This window comes from Aquarana catesbeiana, linkage group LG02 (genome assembly GCF_042186555.1).
Source record: "Aquarana catesbeiana isolate 2022-GZ linkage group LG02, ASM4218655v1, whole genome shotgun sequence".
NCBI classification, from domain to species: Eukaryota; Metazoa; Chordata; class Amphibia; order Anura; family Ranidae; genus Aquarana; species Aquarana catesbeiana.
This window is the reverse complement of record NC_133325.1, coordinates 596,909,566-596,935,719: the sequence shown is the minus strand read 5'-3', so window position 1 is coordinate 596,935,719 and position 26,154 is coordinate 596,909,566. Positions and strand designations below refer to the sequence as shown.

Genomic DNA, 26,154 nt, shown 5'->3' with positions numbered 1-26,154 from the left:
ATCAGCAGCTGCTGATTGAGAAAAAACATTCCAACATGTTTCTTGCTGTCCTGGTCAGTCCCTGACCTGCATAAAACATTACGTGTCCACCACAACGGACTAGAAAACGCATCTTCATCATTTTTGCTGAATATGTGATAGCTAGTTCCTGTGTATTATTGTACAATTAAAATTATTCTAAAGGTTGTATTTAAAAAAAAAAAAAAAAAAACACAACATGTTATAGTTACCGGCTCTATGCAATGATTCTGCACAGAGAAGCCCTGATCCTCTACTTTTTGGGTCCCCCACCAGCAGCCCTGGCTCCTCTCCCTTGTTGAGTGCCCCCAGTAGCAAGCCTCTTGCTATGGGGGCACTCGAGTAGGCTAACCCCCGAGCCGCACTCCTGTGAATGGACATTGTCCATGTACACACAGGGCATGGCTTGGTCCCGACCCTGCTCTCTCCTCACTGGCTGTAATTGAGAGAAGTGGAAGCCAATGGCTTCCCCTGCTGTGTAAGCCAATGAGGAGAGAGAGACCTGGGAGAGACACTGCTCTCATGCACATCACTGGATCAAGATGGGGCTCAGGTACGTTATAGGGGAGGTCTGGGGAGAGCTGCTAAAACTCCCACGCATGACTTTTAGCTAAGCCTATAGTAAGGTTTACCTATAGGTACGGTAAATATCTCCTAAATGTTCACCGTTTAAAAGATATTTACTTTTGATGCAGCCAGTGACATCACCAAGGCATAACGCGCCGTTCCTTCAGAGCCCTATGCCATGAATGGCGGCTCTGATGCACATGCGCGGGGTGATGTCATCGTGGCTCAAGCCCAGAAGGAAGACCGGGTGAAGATGGAAGTGCCTTAAGCGATGACAGCGCGTCGCTGGAGAGCTTTATTTTAAGGTAAGTTTCACAAACTCCCATGCATGACTTTCAGGGTAAGCTTATAGTAAGGCTTACCTATAGGTACAGTAAATATCTCCTAAACATGCACCGTTTAGGAGTTATTTACTTTTGATGCAGCCGTGACGTCACCAGCGCGTACGCTCTGAAGGAATGGCATACCATGCCGTTCCTTCAGAGCCCCGTGCCGTGAACGGCGGCTCCCATGCACATGTGCAAAAGTGAGGTCTTTGCGGCTCAGGCCACTCAAGTCGGCGAACCCAGAACGAAGACCGGGTGAAGATGGAAGCGTCTTCACCGGTGACCGCACATCGCTGGAGGGCTTTGTTTAGGTAAGGTAAGCGATACATACTAGCACATTAATGATATTAGGGCTGCAACTAACGATTATTTTCATAATCGATTAGTTGGCCGATTATTTTTTCGATTAATCGGTTAATAACCTTAAAGAAAAGTGTGGTGTATAATTTAATTAATATGTAAAGTTTTAAAAAAAGGCAATTTTTTCTTAAATATATCTCTATACAGTGGTAAATATAAATGACCAACTATATAGTTAGAGAGCAAAATCTCGAATCCACTCTGAGACAGAAGAGATATACCGTATATACTATTAGAGGAGATATACTGTATATACTATTAGAGGCGATATACTGTATATACTATTAGAGGAGATATACCGTATATACTATTAGAGGAGATATACCGTATATACTATTAGAGGCGATATACCATATATACTATTAGAGGAGATATACCGTATATACTAAATATCATCAGACTCAGATCTTTTTTAAAGAAAAAAAGACTGTTAAAGACTGTTTCGCAGATTTTCAAACAGAACTAATAACTAATATATTATATGCTGGTCATACAAAAACAATGTCTTCCTTCAAAAAAAAAAATGTAATTTTAAGAACGTTCGTTTGATTTTCGAATCGTTAGTGGGGTCAAAACGACATTCGTTTTCAACCACAGTGATGGGAAAATTTACAAAACTTCTTGGTCAAAGGAATTTTCAGACAGTGTATGTTTTCGTTCAGAAATTACATTCATTTTAAAACAGAATGTTAAAAGCAAGTGAAAATTTCAAACATTCTTCCATTCAGCGAATGTACAAAGATTTTTCATACGAATATTCTCATCTGAAAATTGATCCGTGTGGCCAGCATAAGGCTCAGTACACACCTATGCAGTTTGCTTTTGATCTGTTTCTACGCTGCTTTTTGCTGTGCGTTAATTACAGTATAGAGTGCCCCAATAGAAAGGTAAAGAAAACTTCTGCCTTTAGAACCACTCACTTCCTGCCCGGGACTACATGTCCCATGAGGCATTGCTCACAAGTTCTCAGGCACTTACTGACATGTATGGATGGTGTACTGAGCTGTATGTGTGCTGCACTGTATTTCCTGATATGTAAACAAAGAATGCATTCTATATGCAGGCCAACTAATCGGCTAACTGATTAATCGATTATGAAAATAGTAATCGATTAATTTCATAATCGATTAGTTGTTGATTAATCGATTAGTTGTTTCAGCCCTAAATGCTATTGCCTTGCAGGATTAAAAAAAAAAAAAAAAAAACGCACAGCAGTTTACTATTGCTTTAAGGTAAAAAAAAAACCCTTCTGCCTTTAGAACCACTTTTAGCCACACCAGTAAGGTCTTACTGGGGTCTAAATGGTTGCCTTACAGCAGTCAGAAGATACCTGCTTTCTTTTCTAAGAGGTAGGAAGCAGGCCAGTTCCGGTTAACTGTCCAGCCTTCAGCAATGCAATGCAGCCCGTGGTGATGCATTATTTGTGTACAGATGAATTTTGAGTGCGGGAAGGACATACGTTTTGACTGCAGTTCCACTTTCACAGATAGAATACCACACGCCTAAATTTGGACAATTTGGTTTCTCATTTTTTAGTTCCTGTGAGGTGCTGGATGTGAATAGTCACTGCTGGTAAGTACAATAATCTACAGAAAATCAAACTGTAGACCTCTCATTACAGATTTGAGACTGATAAAATTACTACTGTAAAAATATTTGGTTTACGGAGCAGCCCCTTCTAATGACAAACATTGCTGTTTAAAGATAATGGAGTTGCAAACAAATACAGTATATAAATCTTAGCACGTATTTCGTCTGAAACAAGTTTTTTTACTTACACTCTGTTTAGCAAATTTCATTAAAGACTTGCAAATATTTATTATTGCAAATAATGAAGTTTTATGAAAATTGGTGCAATGAGAAATATTTTTTGTTAAAGCAGCTGGTTAAATTTCTTGTTTTATTTTAGTGATTAGGAATTATTCGATATAAAAAGTTAAGTGTAGGTTGTTTTATTAAGCTGTGAGGAGTCAGGTTTCCTCAGAACGATTTCCCATGTATGTATATGTAGTCATTTCTGCAAAATATTTTGTATCAGCAACGAACTGCCTAATTGTCAGTTTAAAATGTCATCTTACATGCAAATTGTACACATGCTCACAGATTTTAGATTTTATGACACATTCTGCCAGTACCTGAAAGGGTAAAATGGATCGGATGTCTTTCATTGAGCAGGAAAGAGGGTTAGGAAATGTTACATAGATTATTTAAACACCCCACTTTCATGTTCTAGAGCAGGGTTCTCCAAACTTTCTAGGTAAAGGGCCAACTTACTGTCCTTCAGGCTTTAGGGGGGCCAGACTATGGCCAGTGGAAGTAGAAAACGCCCTAGCATCAATGCCCTCTCATTGGTTTTAATGGGAGGAATAGTGCTTTATTGTTGATATCAATGAGAAAAATAGTGCTCTATCATTGGTGTCAGTTGGTGGAATAGTGCCCCAAGGGCCAGATAAAGGGCAAGTGAAGGGCCAAATCTGGCACCTGGGTTGCAGTTTGGAGATCACTGTTTAGAGCAGTGTTTCTCAACCTTTTTTCAGTTAAAGGCACCCTTTAAAAATTATGGACAGTCTCGAGGCACCTTATTCTAAAATGTAAAAGTTATTCTAAGGCTTCATGCACGCGAGACGCCGGTACAAACTCTGCTGAACACGTTTTTAAAAGCTGAAACCAGCATTTAGAAATGCTCGTTTTGCCGTGTTTGCATGCCGCATTTTACTGCGTTTGCGTCTAGAAGCGTCTCCAGAGCAGAGAATGACATTTTGCGACCCAAATTTGGGGTCCCATATCTCGGGGCCACTTGATGCTAGGAACCCCAAATTCAGTGTGCTAACACAATGGAACTAGCACTACAACACATCCAAAATGGGGTTCCTAGCACCAAGTGGCCCCAAGATATGGGGCCCCAAAATCGGGTCACAAAATGTCAAGCACTTTTCTGCAGCAGAGAATGACATTTTGTGACCCAACTTTGGGGCCCCATATCTCGGGGCAACTTGGTGATAGGAACCCCAAATTTGGACATGTTGTAGTGTTAGTTCCACTGTGTTTGCACACCAAATTTGGGGTTCCTAGCACTAAGTGGCCCCAAATTCGGGTCGCAAAATGTCATTCTCTGCTGCAGTTTACCATTATATTTCTGTGTTTTCTGGTTAGGGTTCCTTTAAAAACACTTATAAAAGCAAATGCGGTACCGGTGTTTAGCCGCATTTGATGTTTGAAACGTGGAAAACTTCTGCGTCTGAAATCATTTTTTTGCTTCTGGAAAAACGAGGCTAAATGCAACTGCCTAAAAACGCCAAAAAACGAGACTGTGTACATGGACGCATAGGATAACATTGAATGAGTTCAGGGGCAGTTGAAAAAAAGTGTCCAACTGCCTCTGAACGCGCGTTTAACAGCGTCTTGTGTGCATGAGGCCTAATAGTTTTACATAATGCAGCAACATCCACAAGTCCAAGTAGGACAACAAACCTTAGAGGTGATTTATTCTTCTAAAGCAAATACACTGTTGAAAACTGGTACTGACTAGTATACCAATGTTTCTCTTCTCCCTTACTCAGCTAATGTGACCCCAACGCTGATGAAGAGGGGCAGGGGAGGGTCAAACAAGGATGCAATGCAGGTGACTGACATCCTCCTTATTAACTAATGATGCCATTGGTCATTAGAACGCCGGCAACTAGAAGGTTGTATTGGTGCACAATGAAAACCTGTGACTAAGGCTGCTTTCACACTGGGGTGGGCGGGTGTTGACTTAACCATGTAGCACCGCTGCCGAAGCAATTTGCAGGCGCTTCGGCAGCGGTGCTTATTCATTTCAATGGGCAGGAGCGGTGTATACACCGCTCCTCCACTGCCCGAAAGATGCTGCTTGCAGGCTCCGCCCCAGTGTGAATGCACTAGGGCTTTCAAACTAGGGATGCAGGGGAGGCACTTTTCAGGCACTTTACAGACGCTATTTTTTAGCTCAAAAGTGCCTGAAAAACGCCCCAGTGTGAAAGGGGTCTTAGTGTAACTAAAAAGGCAGCCTTCACCTACACACCAGCTTGTATACAATTTTTTGGGAAATTTTTAGGCATTTTCCCAAGGCACCCCTGAAGAAAACTCAAGGCACCCTGGTTGAAAAAGGCTAGTTTAGAGGAAAGGTGTAAAATTATCAGACAAGAAGCTTTCATTTTCCAGCCTGTGCTGGAAATATCGCAACGTAAATCTAGCTAGTTGCAAAAGGTAACCTAGGAACCAGCCTTTGGAACATTTTAAAAATAGAATTTAATCTGCTTATTATTTTGTGTCCCCCAATATGCTAATGAAATTGTTAAATAAAACCATCCCGTTTTTGTTGTATACCTTATATTGGACCCAGCGATGTCATCACTTGACTCAATATGCAATGCAGTCAGTTCATGACTGGTGGGAGGGGACAGCAGAGTGCTCTACAAAGCTTCCTTAAAACATTATCCCACCCTGCCACAGGTCCCTCTCCCAAGCCCTGATGCAAGCAGTGGGCTGGCAAGCAGTCCTGCAAATATCAAAATGCCTTGATTGGTGAATGTCAGTCTGATTGAGTGGGCATTCCTAATGATGCTTTTGCATGTATACTGCTCTAGGTAACACCCACATGCAATGCAGAGCCTCCATGACTAAAAAAAACTAAAATAATGAATAAAGGAATGGGGTGTTCCAAGGACAGCAAGGCTGGGGAGGAAAGGGCTAAATGATGCTAGACATCCTCCACCCAGAAAATAAGATAGCCTCTGATTTGCTGCAGACTCTAATTAACACTACTGTGAGAAGGTCACAGTCTGCAGTAAACATTTTTAATGCTATCCAAACCAGTTTCAATTTATTTAGGTATTTTAGAAGTTTATTTAAATTGTCATTATGCCCAGATTAAAGTAGTTGTAAACTGTTACACCACTTGTACCTACAGGTAAGCCTATACTAAGGCTTACCTGTAGGTACTCTAAATATCTCCTAAACTTGCACAGTTTAGGAGATATTCACTACATGCCGACGTCATCAGCGCATGCGCACTGAAGAATTGGGCCGCTGGTGCCGTTTCTTCAGTACCCCTGCCGTGACTGGTGGCTCCCGCACGCATGTCACAGCGTCGGAGCCCGCAAACCCAGAAGTAACTCCGGTGAAAGATGACAGCCATGAGAGTGGAGTGCAAGCGGCACTGCAGGGCATGGTTCTAAGGTAAGCATTTCATAATGAGCTAGTATGCGATCATTATGCCTTTGTCTTGCAGATTTTTTTGTTTTTTTTCAGGGGTTTACAACCTCTTTAAGCCCTCATTCACACAGGAGCAAAAAAAAAAAAAAAAAAAGGTTCCTACACTACTTTTTGCCGATTTCATTGGGACTTCTGTTAAATGAAGTCGCAATGAAATTTGAGGTGCAAATTGCACTGATCTGCGGCTTTGAAATCGTACTGAAGTATCGCGATTTCAAAGCCACGCTGCTGTGAAACCAGGGCTAAAGGCTAAGTTCACTTTTTGACTAAATAGGCACATGCTGACAAGGGGCACCAATATGGTAAAATATACTGTGCTGTCTTGAAAAACCATATAGTTTGATGTGCTTGGCATTCCTGTAGGCTTGTTCTGGCATCCTGAAGCCTGCCTGGTCTACTCCCATATAGTTTACATCCACTTGTCCCTGATAGCTTCCTGGCCACTGCAGAGTATAGACCAGACTTCCTCACCTTTTTAAACAGAGGAACCCTTGAAACAACTTTCTGGTCTCAGGAAATCCCTGCTAAAAATAACTAGATCTACAACTCACATTAGTGTGATGGTCAGTGGGAAGAAAGCTCCTTACTTCTACCGTAGCACTGGAAGTGAGCACCCAAAGACAGTGCTGGCCCGGAGGCAATTCGGGACAAGAGGAGAATGGGATTTTTGTATTCACCGTAAAATCCATTTCTCAGAGTTCATCGATGGACACAGCGCCTCCTTAATCTTGACCATTGGGTTATATCGCCTCTGCAGGAGTAGGACTAGGCAGAACATAAAACGTGGCCACGCCCCATAGGCCATCCTTAGTCAGTATATAACCCCCTTCCTGCTCTAGGTATTCAGTTTAGTAGCAAGCATTAATAGAAGTATCAAAAACTTCATATGCCCCGTACACACAGTCGGACTTTGTTCGGACATTCCGACAACAAAATCCTAGGATTTTTTCTGACGGATGTTGGCTCAAACTTGTCTTGCATGCACACGGTCACAAAAAGTTGTCGGAAAAAATGATCATTCTCAGAGCGCTGCACGGCGCTCACGTGACTTGCCGCCTTGCTGCTTTCCCTGTCTGACAGCCACAACGGGCGGGGCCAAGAAACCCCCGCTGACGTCAGTTGGGAGGCGGAGAGGAGAGAGGTGGCGGGTCACAGGGGCACAAAGGATTATTAAACAGAGAATGGTATAAAATATTTAAAGTAGCTTTTGCAGCGGAGGGAAGGGGATGGGCACTGATACAGGAGCAGACAGGCAGGGATGAGAGGGGGGGAGGGGTATAGAGGGAGACACAGGAGAGCTGCAGATAGCGGCGGCTGGTGGAGGCACGTAAACTGACCACTGTGCCAGGGCTCAGAAGCCATGATATACCGTGGTCAGTTTAAAGGTGGGAGGGCAGAAACTGGCAGGATCAGCCAGGTTTTTTTAGGCGATAGAAGGGGCCAAATTTCACAGCACAAGCACTGTGCTGTATAACATGCTTTAAAGCAGGGGTAGGCAACCAGTAGCTCTCCAGCTGTTGTGGAACTACATTTCCCATGAGGCGTTGCAAGGCTGGCAGTTATATTTACTCCCATAGGCATGATGGGACTTGTAGTTCTGCAACAGCTGGAGGGCCCCAGGTTGCCTACCCTTTGTTTAAAGGAACAGGATCACTATATATATATATATATATATATATATATATATATATATATATAATATATATATATATAAACAAACGCTTTAAATTAAATTTCCCTAAACTGCAGAGTGCAGTGCATTTTATTATACCGGGATCCTTGTCTGCATATGCTGTTTAAGGCAAAACAGAACTTGACAATTTTTTTTTAGTTTATGCTTAAAACCCCCTTTTCTTTTGACTGTAAAGTTTAAGCATTTTTCTTGTTTTCAAAATAAGAATAAATGTGCTAAAATACACAAACGTGCCAAATTAGAAATATTCCCATACTAAAAAAATCTACATCATTAAAATTCCCAACATACAGTAGAATTTAATTTTTACTGCTTTTCTCCTTCCTTTAGGTAGCCTTTCGGAAGCATGTGCAATGATACAAATATAACTTTCAGTGCAATGTCCACCACCGGTCTCCCTGTACTTTATGGTCTGATGTTTTTACCAAGTGCTACTGGAAACCTCATCTCCCTCTGGATTTTTAGCAGACTAGGACGCAGATCATCAACACATATATATCTTATAAACCTTGCCATTTCAAACATGGTTGTGACTACTGGCATGCCCTTCCAAATTTATTTTTATGCATATGCACTGTACATGCCATACAAGTCTATAGAATGTTCCATTGTACTGCAAACCACAAACATTCTGACACACTGCAGCATGTGTGTTAGCATCACCATTTTCTGCTGGATCGCCATCAGCCGATACGCTACTCTTGTACGATACAAAGAACGAGCACAGGACATTTCTTCATCCACATATGAAAAAATCATCTTCGGCCAAATACTAAAAGCTTTTCGGAACCCTAAAATCGCTGGCTATCTGTGTGTCTGCGTGTGGATCGCTTTTTTGTTCCCAACGTTTACATTGTTCTTATTCAAAAATAATTCTGAACTAGACAACTGCTGCTCCTTTGAAGCTGAATTTGGTCAAGAAAAGTCGCAGATCTCTTCAGTTACACAGTCGACATGTTTCTTCTTTTTTTTCTTCATTGTGTTACTGTTTTATGGGTTCTTTATCAAGCATATAAAAAAGCTACAAACCAACAGCTGTATAGATGAAAAACATTTAGTTCACCAAAGAGTAAAAAAAAATATTGCTGTGATAATGGTTTTACTTCTGGTCACTTTTGCTCCTTACCATCTGATAAAATTTTTCCTTGTGGGACAATACTACTCATGGGAATGCCAAGAGCTGAGAGTACTGACAGAAATTAAAAACTGCTGCCTTTGCCTAGCCGAGTTCAGAAGTTGTACTGACCCCATCGTTTATTTTTGCTTAGATGAGTCTTTTCAGAAGACTATCCAACGTTTCCTTCAAAGAAATGCCACAGGTCAAAAGGAGGATTCAAATATGAACAGACTTACGAATACTCAAACCCCAACTGTGACTGGGAGAGTTATGGCCACCACAGCTAATGAAAGCTGTGGCTGAAAACTGTTAAAAAGCAGTTTTGTAATAGATCTATAAAGGATTCGGAGATGTGTACCTGTGCCCAGTCTATGGACATTCACCCTTGCCCAAGCCAAAATTCAACTTTCGGCACAGAGAAACGTGTGAGGAAAGCAATGCCTATAACTGGCAAATCTGTTAATATGTGACCAGCTGTGACTTGACACAGCTGATCACATGGTAAAGAGCTGCTGTGATTGGCCCTTTACCCTCATTTGAGATCAGCTGTGTCCAAAGGACACAGCGGTTACAGAGCGTGCCCCCGTGGATGTGCAGGACGCCATCCATGTGCGTCCTCCCAGAACTGGAAGTCCATGCTGTAGCCGTCTTGTCTATTGCGTGGGCAGGAACCAGTTAAATTGTTTACTGTTCTTAAGCCAGCCATACACTCAGCCGGAACCGTTCGAATTTCGATCTATGTATGGGCAGGCTGGTTGTACTGAAGTGAATCTATCAATTGACTTTAGCACAACCAGCCTGTCGGATTTTCTTCATGCGATCACTGCCGATGGCTATAGCCACAAGCAGTGATGATCGTATTCTGATGGCTTGGAAACCTCCTGCTCCATGGGAGGAATATCCTGAATGTGTGAACTGAGCATTTCTCTTTCCTTCGACACTTGGTTAAAGAACAAGGAAAATTGGTTAATATATAGCCTGCCTTAACAAGGAGACCTCTCTTGCTGTGTAAAGTTAGGTGTTGTTAACACAAGCTTACACCCGTGCAAGGGTCATGTTTGCCTGCACGGGGATGCACTGGTGTTCCATGCAGTCCTATTCATGTCAACTGAGACACAGAAATTGCTCGAACATAACCGCTGTTCCCACATTTCATATCTGTGCAGGTGCATGGTCCTGTTTACAGGCAGTGTGCGTTCGGAGCCTTGTACACGCCTGGATGTCAATTTGGGAGCAGCGAATCTGTCCGTGAAGCCGCTGTGTCCCAATTAACATGAACAGGAATGCCTACATGGGACACCTGTGAATCCCCATGCGGGCATACATGGCCCTTACACAAGTGTACACTGTAGTACAACCCATGTGAACGAAGCCTTATTCTCTACCCCAATAGATCCTCAAAGATTACAGCAGACTAGTGCCCATTGAGTGTTTCTAGAAGCTCTGAAACACCTGGTGGTTGTCTACATTAGAGTGGGGGGTCGGCAACCCATCAATTGCGGGCAGGCGACGGTTAGATCGCCTCCCTTCCTTATCACCTCCCCAGATCTGGACAGGAGCGGGGGTGGCATTTACAGGAACTGATCTCCTGTATTTTCTCCATGAAGTAGTCAGGCCTGCTTCTTCTCCTCTCCCTCCTGCCGGTATTCAGTTGCTGCAGGACAAAAATACAGAGGGAGTCAGGTCCAGTAAATGCCGACCCTCCTGTCCAGGTTCCCCTTCCTTCTGCTACGGGCCCCCCTGTGTGCTCATGACTCATCCCACCTTTGCAGTGCTTCTGCCTTACCCTCCTCTCCTTCCCACTGGCTGCTGTACGAGATTTCAGGATGGAGAATTAGGAGAAGGGGCTGGTAATTATGTAATTTACTGGCCCTTTCTTTCTGAAATAATAGTGAGCGATTGGTACCGATCACTTACGGTGTCCATTTATAATCGAAGCATAGTAAACTGAGTTTACTATGCTTCAGTTTGAGAAAGAATAGGAAAACTGTGCAGAGCTCATCCTGTTCATCCATTATGTGCAGCTGAGATTGCAGAGATAGAAATTGAGGACTGTGTGTTCAATCTCCTTCTCTTCAAAAGTGAGACCATCCAAGGTCTGTCTAGAGCCCGGATCTCTCACCAAAGCCATCCAACACGGCTGCTAAAACAAAATTGTAAAAAAATAAAAATAAAAAAAAGTTACTGACACTATCCACTGCCCTACTGACACTGTTCACACCCTGTCCACTGCTCTACCACTGACACTGCCCACTTTAAGGGCTCATGCACTCTGCAGCTCAAAAAAATAAAATGCTTTTACAGGTGTTTGAGCTTTTATTTCTATGCCCAAAAGCTTGAAGAAGCTTGTGCTTTTTATTGCTCTTTTGCACGCTTTTGTGAGCATAAGCGTTTTTCTCAGCTAATTTTTCCATCATTTTTTGTGCTTTTTCTGGTGTTTTTGGGTGCTTAGGTGTCTTTTCTGCTCAAAAGCTCCTCTCAAAAAAAACAGGAATTTGGTGGGTTTTATCTTCTGCCTGTAAGCTCATATGCCTGCAAACTCCTGAAAATGCCACAGTGCGCATGGACACTTGGCTAACATGGAGGGCAGTTTCCAGGTAGAAAAAAAAATGAAAGCTCAAAAGCCTGTAGGAACAGCTTCTTTGAGATGCAGCGTGCATGAGCCCTAAGGGTAGAACAAGTTTATATTTTTACAGTGACATTGGTTTAATTTTTTTTTTTTTACGTTTTTTCCTTACTAAAGTTAGGCCTTAGTAGTTTGTCCAGTGTCAGCAATATGGACAAGCAAACAAATTAATAGAGGACTCCACGTGGTTCAACCAATTCTAAACACAACAATGTATACAGTAAATACTTCTAAATAATAAAATGAAATAGCATTGCATCCTATCCCATCAAAGCCTGTATGAAAATTAAAAAAAAACAGTAATGATTGTATATTATGAACAGCTTGCCTTTTCACAGCCACTTTCCTCCTGTTTTCTGTGATGGGACTGCAGACAAATTTTCCCTTTACCCATATAGTCTGCATTGGTACTTACAGGTGAAAAATATGTTAAAGACGCATTTAAAGTAGATCTAAACCCAAACTAAATGTTTAATTTGCTAAATCACTGTATATAACAAACTGCAATTTTTTGGCAATAAACTACTTGTTTTGAAATTTTTGTCATCTTTTCTTGTATCTCAGTATGTCGATATCCTGCAGCCATGTCCTGTCTACATGCATGCACTCCTGAAATGGTTGTATGGCATTTCATAGGGTGGAATTCCTGATGCGGACAATAGACCATGTCTGCAACAGACAATTCTAGATCCCATCTGAAGCCTACTTAGCAGGATGACAAATCAAGAGCACAGTTGAGAAAAGTTGCGAGTTTTGTCACCTTTACTGGGAAGTTCATGAACAAGGACTGTAGGTTTACCAGGTATTTTATTGAAAGCCGCAGATTTAAAAACATTTTAACATGTCTTACATTAAAGTAACTAAAGTTTTTTTTTGTAAAACATATACACATTATACTTGCTCTTATCCTCCTTTTCTGGGGTCCCCCGGCAGCGCTCCTGGCCCGTCCTCTTCATCGGGTGCCCCCACAGAGAGACACTTAGTCTTGAGTCCTGCTGCTGTGTCCATTGACACAGACAGCAAAACTCGGCCCTTCCCCCCTACTCCCATGTCACTGGATTTGATTGACAGCAGCGGGAGCCAATGGCTTCTGCTGTTATCAATCTAACCAATGAGGACTTGAGACAATGGCTGGAGCTGCTGGGCTCGTGTGTGTCACTGGAACGATCATGTTCAGGTAAGAAAAAGGGGGGCACTGGGGGGGCAGCTGCATCGCATAAGTTTTTTCACCTTAATGCATAGAAGGCATTATGGTGAAAAACCTTGAGGGTTTACAACTCCTTTAATATGTTCAAGTTTATATGTGATTTTAGTGATAGCAAGGTCTAATTGTGGACAGTGGGGGAGCATAACAATCATTTTATGGGCCCCCCTTGCAACCTCTCTCTGTGGCATCTGGCAGTGCCCACAGTGACAAAACTGTTACGATTTTAACAATGTATGTCTAAACGCAGGACAAGTAGGAGAGCTGTCAGCATAATCAACACACTATTAGACACCAGTACTGCAGATATACATTGACAGGGAATAGCAGGGCAGCAGTGCAGGGAATTAACTGTTGACAATAATTTTCCAGCCATCCTCTGTAGCTCACATGTTTTTTCATCATATCAGTTCTGCTGGGCCTTCGTGTAAGTTCCCTCACCTATTTCACCACCACAGCAAGTGCTTAAAGAGGTGGCCAAGTCATCATTTAGAAAAAAATAAAAAATAAATAAAATACAAATATAATAGCAGCAACTATTACAACAATTTATATTATACAATTGTTAGTATGTCTGCACACAATTGGTCTATAACCCTAAGGCCCCTTTTACACGGCCATTGTGATTAGGTCTGCTTGTCAGTTTTTTCAGGTGGACCTGATGGCAAGGCCCATGAAACCCTATGGACAGACGGATCCGTTTACCCACCTACCTCCGAGTCCGTCAAGGTCTTCGGGGGGGATTAAAACGCCCCATTTTCATTTATGCGGACCGGTTTGAAGGTATCCTGATGTAAAAGGACAGCGGAGTCTGTTTACACCCAGCCAGGTATAACGCTGACAGACCCACTGATTGGAGCACACTCCACTCCATGTGAACGGAGCATAACTACAAACCTTAGCGGTGTTAACATTTAAGCATACAAGCAGTTTACACCTCTGTACAGAGCGTTCTTTAGGTGTTATTTAATCACCTTTTTTTTCCCCTTATTAAAACATGTATAAACAAAAAAAAGAACAAAACCACTGCACTTGCTCTGGTAACAGCATGTAAAAATAAATAAATGTACTTATTTGTCACCAGAACAGTCCTGTAACCCAATCTGTGCACTCTAGAAGCCATGACAAGTGACCAATGCACACCAACGAAAATTTACATTAACGGCTGGACAGGAATTGGTTAAGGTGCACTCTATTGTGCAGTGTTTTGTAGTGGCCCAGCAACACACAGAGGGGGTGTCTTGCCATGAGTTGTGGCCCTGAGAGAAATTTGAATGTACATAACTTTGCTGCAGAAGCTCAATTTCATACATATGCAGCAAATTAAACTTATAATTTCCTTTTTTTTCCCTTAAATTTTTTGTAATAGAGCAGGGGAGGGTTAGAACCCCTGCTAGCACAATCACTTTAAATATACAAAGTATCGTTTAAACTTATTGCCCTAGCAAGCTAATACACTTTAAAATTTCCAGCTTTTCAATTCTCTTTTTTCTTAGTCAAATTACGCATTTTCCTCAGGTTAACCACGTTTTAGTGGTTAGACACAGGATGTTACATATTCCAAAGCCGAAGGAAACCACCGTTCTCTCTTTTTATTTTGAATGATAAAGCTACAAGCCCAACTTTAATGAATACATTCTATATATACAAAAAAAATGCAAATGCCATTCCTACAAGACCCCTTTCATACTGAGGCAGTTTTCAGGCATTTTAGCACCTGTAAAGCGCCTGAAAATTGCCTCCCATTCATTGTAATGGGTGCTTTCACACTCGGGCGGAGCTCTTGCGGGACATTAGAAAAAGTCCAGCAAGCAGCATCTTTGGGGCAGTTTGGGAGCCAGCGCTCCCAAATGCCCCTGCCCATTGCAATGAATGGGCAGCACTTCGGAAGAGCCGCAACACGGGAGTTTTTAACACCTTTTTTGGGGTTAAAAGCACCCCGCTAGCGGCCGAAAAGCGCCCCTTAAACTGAGCTAAAACGTGCAGCGCTTTACCGTGAACGCAGGGGCGGCCCCAGTGTGAAAGAGGTCTTGGATAGCATTTAATGTAATGTCTAACAATAAAATAAGACTGATTTGAGGCTTTTTCAGGGTGCTGAAAATACCATTAAAACAATGGTAGATGTAAGTTATGTTCCCCTAAGGATCTATCTATAAATTACTGCCGAGAGCTACACAGACAACTTTTGATAATAAAGCTAAAAATTGTACAATTGCGCTGTTATTAATGACACACATTAACATGCATTATATATTATTTTCAGTGAATTTTTTTTCAGGTAGTCTTTCATATTTAAAAAAGGGGTAATGAGTTTTTACAGCCCTCTGCTATGGGACAATCTCCAAAATCGACCTGGTCCACCCCTCATGTCTGAGTAAATGGCAAAATATTGCAACACTACTGCTGGTTCTCTATAGTATGCCTTGCTTGGGAGTCTGCTGTTCTCAATTCTTAAAGTGGAAGTAAACTTCCATCACAAAATTTTACCTATAGTTAGTGTAAATATAGGTAGTGTAAAAAAACAGTGCCGTTTAGGAGATATTTACTGTACATGCGCTCTGAAGGAACATAAAAATGAATACGTGCAGCGCTAAAAAGTGAGTGAATCAAACATAAGATTAGTGACTGAAACCAAAAATGATATATTATTCTACACAATAATAAACACTGGTGAAGTGTATATAAATGTCCAAACAAAATGTGTTGAATATAAAAATGTCCAGTAACAATAAGTTAAGCTCCACAGACTGCAGTCAAAAACTGGAGTCAATGCATAAAGGAGTCTTCTCAGGCAGAGGGGGTGCTTGGACCCATATTGTTGACTGGAGACTGGAAAGCACATCAATCATGGGCAACACGACATAAACATCTAGAGTAAAGTACTCTTACCAGAGCGAGTGGGACGTATCGGCCATATAGCAGTAAGTCTATCAGAGCTTGTGGAAGTAGCCTCCCGTGCACTTTCTCCAATTATTCTCCCTTCGATCACGATCTCCGATCGGCCAGGTTATCACTTGAATCGTGGTCACCGATAGCCAGGACAGTCACTGTTGGAGGTGAACAGCTCTCTCGCACGCTCTCAGGTTCCAGGCAGGTTCAAAGGGACCAATCATAGACAAAATCATGGAGAAAAAAGAAAAAAGGGGCTCCACATGGCGCAGATCAAAAATAAAGGGATTTATTGAATAAAAAAACCTTACAAAGTAAAAAGTGATCACTAGATAAAAATTGGTGGCAATGTGGAAAGCTGAACGCCCTACGCGTTTCGACTAAAGAGCCTTCAACTGGGGCATGAAACAGCCTCTCCACATTATATATATATATATATATATATATATATATATATATATATATATATATATATATATACACACACACACATACACACACACATATACACTGTGGACACCATTGTAAATTCATTGGATCCGCCCCCATCATGGCGGGACCGGAAGTGCGAGATTGAGCGGTAAAAACACCATAAACAGGCTACTTATGATATTAATATGCTATCAATCCCCTGTAAACCAACATACTACATTAGGTTGAAAGTATATAATTCCAGGGTAAGACCAGGGTGTAAACAGTGGTAAAAGGTCCCGAAAATCGAAGTATCGAGTCGGCTTGCGTTCCAAGCCTCACACTAGCTGGAGGAACCTGCGTTCCAAAAGCCTAAAGCATGTGACCGGAAAGGGAACAACAGCCGGCGTATGATGCGCCGCTGATGTTTCCCACGGTCATCGCTGGGAGCGTGCGTTCCAGGTCTCAGAGGGAAGTAAGGAGGAGATGCACGCCGACAACCAATGCGCCGCCGGCAACTCCTCCACTCCCTCCTATGGGGCGTGCGCTCCAAGCCTCTTAGTGGAAGGAGGCAGACGGCCGCTCCAAAGCCAGCCTCGTCAGTGGTCGGAACCAAACGGGCCAATCACTGACATGCTGGACGGATAGATCACTCCCCCTCCTGTCAGTGGAATGCTAGACTAAAGATCACGGTGCGCACTGTTATGGCAACGCTAAAAAACACGGCGCGGATTGCTATGGCAACACTAAGAAACAAATGCCAGAGCAGCGCCGCCGCATTGAAACTGTAATTTCTTGCCTCTGGAACGTGACCACAAATGAAAAAATCATATAGGTGACGTTTCACAGGATGGGCACAGCATAATGGTCAGATGTGGGGAGGGGGAGTGATGTTAACCCTTACACTGTATGAACTCAACCAGTTGTAATATCAGAACTAATCTAATCCCTGCAGCTCTGACGCAGTAATGCAAATTCAGGTCACAAAAAGTGATGACCAGACAATGCCACATTATCAGACTGACCAGGGGGGGAAACCCTACGGTCCTAGAATGGACAAATGTGGTATCTAATATGTCTGGTATCAGTAAACCAGGGTGAAAATATATAACCAAACCCAAAACAGAGTCAATTAACACAAAGGAACGAGCTCACAAAAATAGAGGACAATATACTCCGCACATACTGAAAGAAAGCGTATATGACGTGGAAGTGAAAATAAAAATAAAAATGGAAAAAGTTGAAATAAAAACCTCAATAACACTCATAACTATATCCTGAAAAGTAACTGTAACCTAAAAAACGAATAATAAACAGGGACAAAAAGGTAAGGGGTGCGTCACGGTTCAAGAACCAAAGTGTCTCTCACGCACGGTTAATAAAACTATTAATGTCCCATTCGACATTCATACCGTGCGGAGTGAAACACCTGAGCTTGTAAATCCAGTACGTTACCGCATGGACATGTGATAAGATAAATATGTCGGGTAGCACATGTAGTAAAGTGTTTCATGTTATACTCTCTAGATGTTACCGTAGAGTGGAAAGTCGTTGTTTTGCGTCTCCCACTTGTGTTGTGTAGACACACATTACACTTTCTACATGGGAAATATCCCTTACAGTCTTGAAAAAAAGAGATGGACCGGGGGGGATCAATAACATTGGGGACAATCTCCTCCTGAACTGAATGTGCACCCCGGAAGATAATACCGGCCCGATCTGGTAGAACGGGACCTAGAATACGGTCGCTTTTCAGGACCTTCCAGTGCCTGTCTATAATCCTCTTGACTTCTCTATGTTGGGTAGAGAATGCAGTAAAAAACGACCATTAATGGGGGTTATCACCCTGTACTTTGGGACGGTCAATTAAAAGTGAATTCCTGTCTACATCCCCGACTTCCTTGATGGTATTATCAAGGTCAGATGGTCTATATCCCTTTTCCAGGAATCTTTTTCTAAGAGTTTGGCACTGTAACTGAAAGTCCTCAGTATTGCTACAGTTTCGTCGCAACCTGAGGAACTGTCCCTTAGGGACAGATTTCAGCCACTGTTGATGGTGACAGCTGTCCACCGGGATGTACCCGTTGCGATCTGTGGCTTAAAAAACGTTTTAAGCACCAGTTGCCTATTAACTATAGACACTTCAAGATCAAGGAAATGTATGGTCTCAAGACTAGCCTCAAAACACAGAGAGATGTTTCTATCGTTGGTGTTTAAATTATCCATTTACTGTTCAAGTGATTTGGGGTCACCCTTCCATAGGAGGAGGATGTCGTCCATATATCTAGCCCACAGAACCAACTGTGGTGGTCTGCAGGCATAGACGACATCCTCCTCCCATAGGGCCATGAAAAGGTTGGCCAAGCTGGGGGCATATTTAGCCCCCATGGCCACATCCTTAATCTGAGAGTAATAAGTTCCCTGAAACCAGAAATAGTTATGTTCTGTAGCAAACCTGAGGAGCTCCATAACATAATTTCTGTGAATGAGAGGAGGATGTCGTCTATGCCTGCAGACCACCACAGTTGGTTCTGTGGGCTAGATATATAGACGACATCCTCCTCCTATGGAAGGGTGACCTCAAATCACTTGAGCAGTATATGGATCATTTAAACACCAACGATAGAAACATCTCTCTGTGTTTTGAGGCTAGTCTTGAGACCATACATTTCCTTGATCTTGAAGTGTCTATAGTTAATAGGCAACTGGTGCTTAAAACGTTTAAGCCCACAGATCGCAACGGGTACATCCCGGTGGACAGCTGTCACCATCAACAGTGGCTGAAATCTGTCCCTAAGGGACAGTTCCTCAGGTTGCGACGAAACTGTAGCAATACCGAGGACTTTCAGTTACAGTGCCAAAAAGATTCCTAGAAAAGGGATATAGACCATCTGACCTTGATAATACCATCAAGGAAGTCGGGGATGTAGACAGGAATTCACTTTTGATTGACCATCCCAAAGTACAGGGTGATAACCCCCATAAATGGTCGTTTTTTACTGCATTCTCTACCCAACATAGAGAAGTCAAAAGGATTATAGACAGGCACTGGAAGGTGCTGAAAAGCGACCGTATTCTAGGTCCCGTTCTACCAGATCGGGCCGGTATTATCTTCCGGGGTGCACGTTCAGTTCAGGGGGAGATTGCCCCCAATGTTATTGATCCCCCCGGTCCATCTCTTTTTTTCAAGACTGTAAGGGATATTTCCCATGTAGAAAGTGTAATGTGTGTCTACACAACACAAGTGGGAGACGCAAAACAACGACTTTCCACTCTACAGTAACATCTAGAGAGTATAACATGAAACACTTTACTACATGTGCTACCCGACATAATGTTTATCTTATCACATGTCCATGCGGTAAACAGTATGTCGGGCGCACCACTAGAACGTTATCCATTAGGGTCAATGAACACATTGCCAAAATTAAGAAAGGCTGTATTAAGCATAGTGTTCCCCGCCATTATTTGGAAAGTCATAATAGGGACCCTACAGGCACCTCCTTTATTATCATAGACAAATTTGTCCCCCACTGGATGGGCGAGTCTTGTCTTAGGGGTGTGTCGCAGCTCGAAACGTACTGGATTTACGAGCTCAGGTGTTTCACTCCGCACGGCATGAATGTCGAATGGGACATTAATAGTTTTATTAACCGTGCGTGAGAGACACTTTGGTTCTTGAACCGTGACGCACCCCTTACCTTTTTGTCCCTGTTTATTATTCGTTTTTTAGGTTACAGTTACTTTTCAGGATATAGTTATGAGTGTTATTGGGGTTTTTATTTCAACTTTTTCCATTTTTATTTTCACTTCCACATCATATACGCTTTCTTTCTGTATGTGCGGAGTATATTGTCCTCTATTTTTGTGAGTTCGTTCCTTTGTGTTAATTGACTCTGTTTTGGGTTTGGTTATATATTTTCACCCTGGTTTACTGATACCAGACATATTAGATACCACATTTGTCCATTCTAGGACCGTAGGGTTTCCCCCCCTGGTCAGTCTGATAATGTGGCATTGTCTGGTCATCACTTTTTGTGACCTGAATTTGCATTACTGCATCAGAGCTGCAGGGATTAGAGTTCTGATATACAACTGGTTGAGTTCATATTTACTCTATGATACAGTGTAAGGGTTAACATCCCTCCCCCTCCCCACATCAGACCATTAAGTGAAACGTCACCTATATGATTTTTTCATTTGTGGTCACGTTCCAGAGGCAAGAAATTACAGTTTCAATGCGGCGGCGCTGCTCTGGCATTTGTTTCTTAGTGTTGCCATAGCAATCCGCGCCGTGTTTTTTAGCGTTGCCATAACAGTGCGCACCGTGATCTTTAGACTAGCATTCCACTGACAGGAGGGGGAGTGGCCTATCCGTCCAGCATGTCAGTGATTGGCCCGTTTGGTTCCGACCACTGACGAGGCTGGCTTTGGAGCGGCCGTCTGCCTCCTTCCACTAAGAGGCTTGGAGCGCACGCCCCATAGGAGGGAGTGGAGGAGTTGCCGGCGGCGCATTGGTTGTCGGCGTGCATCTCCTCCTTACTTCCCTCTGAGACCTGGAATGCACGCTCCCAGCGATGACCGTTAGAAACATCAGCGGCGCATGGTACGCCGGCTGTTATTCCCTTTCCGGTCACATGCTTTAGGCTTTTGGCACGCAGGTTTCTCCAGCTAGTGTGAGGCTTGGAACGCAAGCCGACTCGATACTTCGATTTTCGGGACCTTTTACCACTGTTTACACCCTGGTCTTACCCTGGAATTATTATATACTTTCAACCTAATGTAGTATGTTGGTTTACAGGGGATTGATAGCATATTAATATCATAAGTAGCCTGTTTATGGTGTTTTTACCACTCAATCTCGCACTTCCGGTCCCGCCATGATGGGGGCGGATCCAATGAATTTACAATGGTGTCCACAGTCTATATATATAGGCAATGTGGAGAGGCTGTTTCATGCCCCAGTTGAAGGCTCTGTAGTCGAAACGCGTAGGGCGTTCAGCTTTCCACATTGCCACCAATTTTTATCTAGTGATCACTTTTTACTTTATAAGGTTTTTTTATTCAATAAATCCCTTTATTTTTGATCTGCGCCATGTGGAGCCCCTTTTTTCTTTTTTCTCCATGATTTCATCTATGATTGGTCCCTTTGAACCTGCCTGGAACCTGAGAGCGTGCGAGAGAGCTGTTCACCTCCACCAGTGACTGTCCTGGCTATCGGTGACCGCGATTCAAGTGATAACCTGGCCGATCGGAGATCGTGATTGAAGGGAGAATCCTTGGAGAGAGTGCACGGGAGGCTACTTCCACAAGCTCTGATAGACGTACTGCTATATGGCTGATACGTCCCACTCGCTCTGGTAAGAGTACTTTACTCTAGATGTTTATGTCGTGTTGCCCATGATTGATGTGCTTTCCAGTCTCCAGTTAACAATATGGGTCCAAGCACCCCCTCTGCCTGAGAAGACTCCTTTATGCATCGACTCCAGTTTTTGACTGCAGTCTGTGGAGCTTAACTTATTGTTACTGGACATTTTTATATTCAACACATTTTGTTTGGACATTTATATACACTTCACCAGTGTTTATTATTGTGTAGAATAATATCATAATTTTTGGTTTCAGTCACTAATCTTATGTTTGATTCACTCATTTTTTAGCGCTGCACGTATTCTTTTTATATTTGATGGAACTTGGTTTGTTTGTGTACTAGCAGCTATCTATCACTCGTTCACATTTGTTTGTTTTTGGGGTCAGCGTAACTTCTCTTTTATATCACATTTCAAGCTCTGAAGGAACAGCCTCCTGTGCCGGTCCCTCAGAGCCCTGTGCCGTGAATGGCAGCTCCCGCGCGCATCCCCAGGAGTGACGTCATCGCGGCTCTAGTCAGTCACAGAGCCGGAGTCCGCCAACCCGTGAAGACGGGAGGGCCTGCAGCACTGATATCTCGGCACTGGAAGAGGTTTGTTTAAAGTTTAACATGATGTGCTAGTATGCGATGCATACTAACACATTATGAGATTACCTTGCAGAGTAAGGAAAGGGGAAAAAAACAAAAAACAAAAAAAAAAACAAACATCCAGCGGTTTGCAACCACTTTAAGCTGACTGTGAACATTCAGGTGGAAGTGATTTTATCAGCTCTAAGGCTGGGTTCACACCTGTGCGATGCATTAACCAGAGCCATTCCAGTGCAGGTTCCCGCATCGCAAGTCACTCGCAGGCAGTTGACACTGCCCTTTGTGAACCGCTGCAGGTATCAATGTAAAGTTAATGACACCCCCAGATCTGTTCGCAGATCGTAGTGCGAACTGTGAAATGGTACAGGAATTGGATCGCATGGGTGTGAACACTCATGCAATCCGATTTCAGTGTGAACCAAAAAAAGGGTCCTGCACCATTTTGCCATTTTGCGATGTGCATTCAGCAATGTAAACTGTATGGCTGAATTTGCATCGCACAGATACTGCATGTCATCTGCACAGCAATGAGGTGCGAATCACATGCGATGTCTGTGTTCGCCCCAGCATGAACCCAGCCTAAAGTAGCTTGATCACTACCACACCCTGCTGAAGCTACCATTCCCCCATCTAAGCTGTATATCCTGGTCTCCGCTGTCCCACCTGCACAAAAGGAAGCAGCATGCTGGGTTGGGCATTGACGGGAACGGTGAATATATAGGACTTCACTTCCAGATTTAGCTCTGTCACCTCCCAGTTGATGTAGCCAGGGAGGCATCTAAGGGAGCACAATCTGTGCTCCAGTAGCTGCAGTGGGGTGTAGAGGAGAAATATCTAATAGACCTCTTAGTAAAGAGAACCTGTCATTAACGTGTGATATCACATCAGTTAACAAAAAAAGTAACAAATAAAATTTTTGTCCCCCCACCTTTACATAAGAACATAAGTTCATAAGTGCATGCAGTAGGTGTGCCTATGTGTGAAAACAATTGCACCACACGTGAGGTGAAGCTATAATTCATGGCCATTTCACGGGTGTTCACAAATTTAAAGCTTGACATGTTTCGTATATATTTAATTGTCGCAACTTTGTCTTTTATACTCAACAGAAATTTGGTAAAATGTTGTGTTTCTGGACACTAAAATTACTTTTATTTTTTACAGAAACGTTGCATTTGATAAAAATTTACGCTAATATTGTGTAATGTAAAAAACTTTGCAGCTACAACCATTTTATCCTCCAGGGTCATTACTTTCAAAAAACGTAAAATATGAAAATATGCTTGTGGGGTAAAATCTTCAGGCCCAAAAATATGCATTTTAGGCATGTGTGAAAGAACAGAGGAAAAAAAATGGCTCTGGTAGAGAAGTGGTTAACCAAATATATTGAAAAACTTTCAATGTGAGGACATCTGCAGATAACTTAACCACTTGCTGACCTAGGATGTCCATGGACGCCCTTGGTTTGCAGTGGTTATACCGGGATGATGCCTGCACCTGCAGGCATCATCCCAGTATGAAAAATTTCAGCCGCCGATTCCTTGTACTGCAGAAGTGATTGAACAGCCACTCGATCAGTTCTATGGGTGGAGGAAGTGGGTTCCCTCCCGTCACCATTCCCAGGCTCTGACGTCTGATCGAGCATCTGAGAGCGGTGCAACCAGGGGCTGACAGAACAGAGAGAGGAACTGACAGTGTTCCTCCCTCTCTGCGAACCCAGAAGCGACGAGTATGTTGTTGCTTCCGGTTCTGCCTCTCTGTTTACCTAGCCGTTAGCGGACATTAAAGCAGCCAATCAGAACAGTCTGTGTCTGATCAGCTGCATTTGAGGCCAAAGGAAAGATTTGGGGTCTAATAAACCCCAGATCACTCCATAAAGAGGACCTGACAAGGCCCATGTTGTTCATCCCTTGTAATAGCAATGACGTTTTGGATAAAATAAAGGATTAAAAAAAAAATAAAAATAGTTTAAGTGTCCCCGACCCCCTGTGGTTATTCGCATATGCGAACACGTATGTTACTCCCGCACACATATGTAAACGGTGATCGCATCACACTTGAGGTATTGTCGCAAAGATCTCCTGTGTATCTCTAAACTGGTAACCTTAAAGGCATTTAAAGAGTCGTCAATGGAGAATTTTAAGTACCGTAGTTTGGAGCCATCTCTCTCTCTCTCTCTCTCTCTCTCTCTCCACACACACATACATATACATACACACATATAGTTATTTTTTTCTAGTTCTAATTTTCTAGCAAAAAAAGTCGATTTTCAGATGTAGGAGAGAAGTGTCAGAATTGGCCCGGTTGGCAGGTGGTTAAACAAAACGTAGCTATATTGACATGATTTATCTCTTTCTTACCTTTACATCTCTGTGAATGATGTTGTTATCATGACAGTAGCGTAGAGCTTCCAGTATTTGCCGCATGTAATGACTATAAAGAAGCAGAATACAAATGCATAATTTAAGGGTAAATCCAGTCAATGTCTTTTTAAAAAAAATGTTATTTATTTTTCTACTCTGGTGCTTGAGTTTCCAGCTAAGGTAAACAAATCCAATGCTTTGATTGTACTTGGTCCTGTTGAACTTTATAATCTTTAAGTCCTGCATTTACCAAAATTTGGCATTTGATTGCAAAAACAAAAACAAAAACAAAATGTTACATAGGTGATTATTAAAGGGCGATTGCCATTAAAGGTGAAAGGTTTGTGTATTTAATCAAAACTATAACAAAGGTCACGTAAAGTAAAAAGTTTAAACTAATGGGAGACTTCCTTGATAGCGATAAACCATATACATTGAAACACTGCTGTAATCAAATTATGTCTTTTGTCCAATGTGAACTTAAAATGTCTTGTGGGCCCTCTGACGCTTACACCTTTTGAAGTATCATGTCAGTCTGGAGACCTGACAAAGTATGTATATCCATTTTCCATACCTCACTGACAGACCCAAATTGCAAACTCCCCTATATGACTTTGAAAAAAAGACATGAATATCTCCCTTGAATTAACTGAATGGCAGGAAATTGCTAAAGTCCTATCCAAAATATTAATCAATACATTGATAGAGTCTAATTCCAAAAACCTTAAGATGGTACCTGGTGCCCACAAAGATTGCAAAAATACACTTGTCAGCTTAACCAGCCTGTTGGAGGAACTGTGGCCAACTTGGGACCATGTACCATATTTGGTGGCAATGCCTCAAAGTACTCAGATTTTGGTTCAGAATTTTTAATCTTATCCGTTCGGTAACGAAGGTACATATACATAGATCTCCCAAACTAGCTTTATTCAAAAAATTACCTCCTGGGGTCCCAAAGGACTCCAAACACCTGATCCTGTATATCAGTTGTCATCAATCCTGTCCTCAGGGCCCACTAACAGGCCAGGTTTTATGGATTTACCTTGGGGAGATGTAGACTAGAATACTGCAATCACTGAGCAGCAAATGATATCACCTGTGATGTATTTCAGTTATCTTGCAAACCTGGCCTGTTAGTGGGCCCTGAGGATAGGGTTGAGGACCACTGCTGTATATGGACTTTAGTGGCCAGGATAACTATTGTGAAACATTGGAAGGAGCGTGTGATAGCGCTTGACTGTGTCAAACGCAAGCTTAACTGGATTATGGTTAACCTTAAAGTATAACTAAAGGCAAAACTTTTTTTTTTTTAGTTTTGGATAGAGTGTAGAGAGATTAGAATATCTGTCAGTTTTTATTGCTGTCTGTGCCCTTGTTCGGGAGATT

At 42.5% G+C, this 26,154-nt stretch overlaps 2 protein-coding genes across 17 annotated transcripts in view; one reads left to right on the top strand and one right to left on the bottom strand.

The window, feature by feature from the left end:
- The window catches only part of CASK (calcium/calmodulin dependent serine protein kinase), a 508,902-nt gene that overhangs the window by 308,056 nt on the left and 174,692 nt on the right, over window positions 1-26,154 (bottom strand). For all 15 annotated transcript variants that reach the window (XM_073616292.1, XM_073616297.1, XM_073616294.1 and 12 more), the window contains exon 5: window positions 24,766-24,838. In XM_073616292.1, coding sequence (XP_073472393.1) covers window positions 24,766-24,838 — 73 coding nt within the window. The remainder of the gene's footprint in view (window positions 1-24,765; window positions 24,839-26,154) is intronic.
- GPR82 (G protein-coupled receptor 82) lies at window positions 2,318-12,479 on the top strand. Of its 2 annotated transcripts, none has more exons than XM_073616287.1 (2): window positions 2,318-2,843; window positions 8,530-12,479. In XM_073616287.1, exon 2 carries the CDS (start codon window positions 8,546-8,548, stop codon window positions 9,617-9,619), a length of 1,074 nt encoding a protein of 357 aa, XP_073472388.1. In that variant the 5' UTR covers window positions 2,318-2,843; window positions 8,530-8,545; the 3' UTR covers window positions 9,620-12,479. The 2 variants fall into 2 exon arrangements, with proteins under 2 accessions (XP_073472388.1, XP_073472389.1); XM_073616288.1 differs by lacking the exon at window positions 2,318-2,843 and adding an exon at window positions 4,834-4,893.

What these genes read in the sequence shown, in the direction of transcription:
- GPR82 (XM_073616287.1), top strand. Translation starts at nt 8,546, where the DNA reads ATGTGCAATGATACAAATATAACTTTCAGTGCAATGTCCACCACCGGT.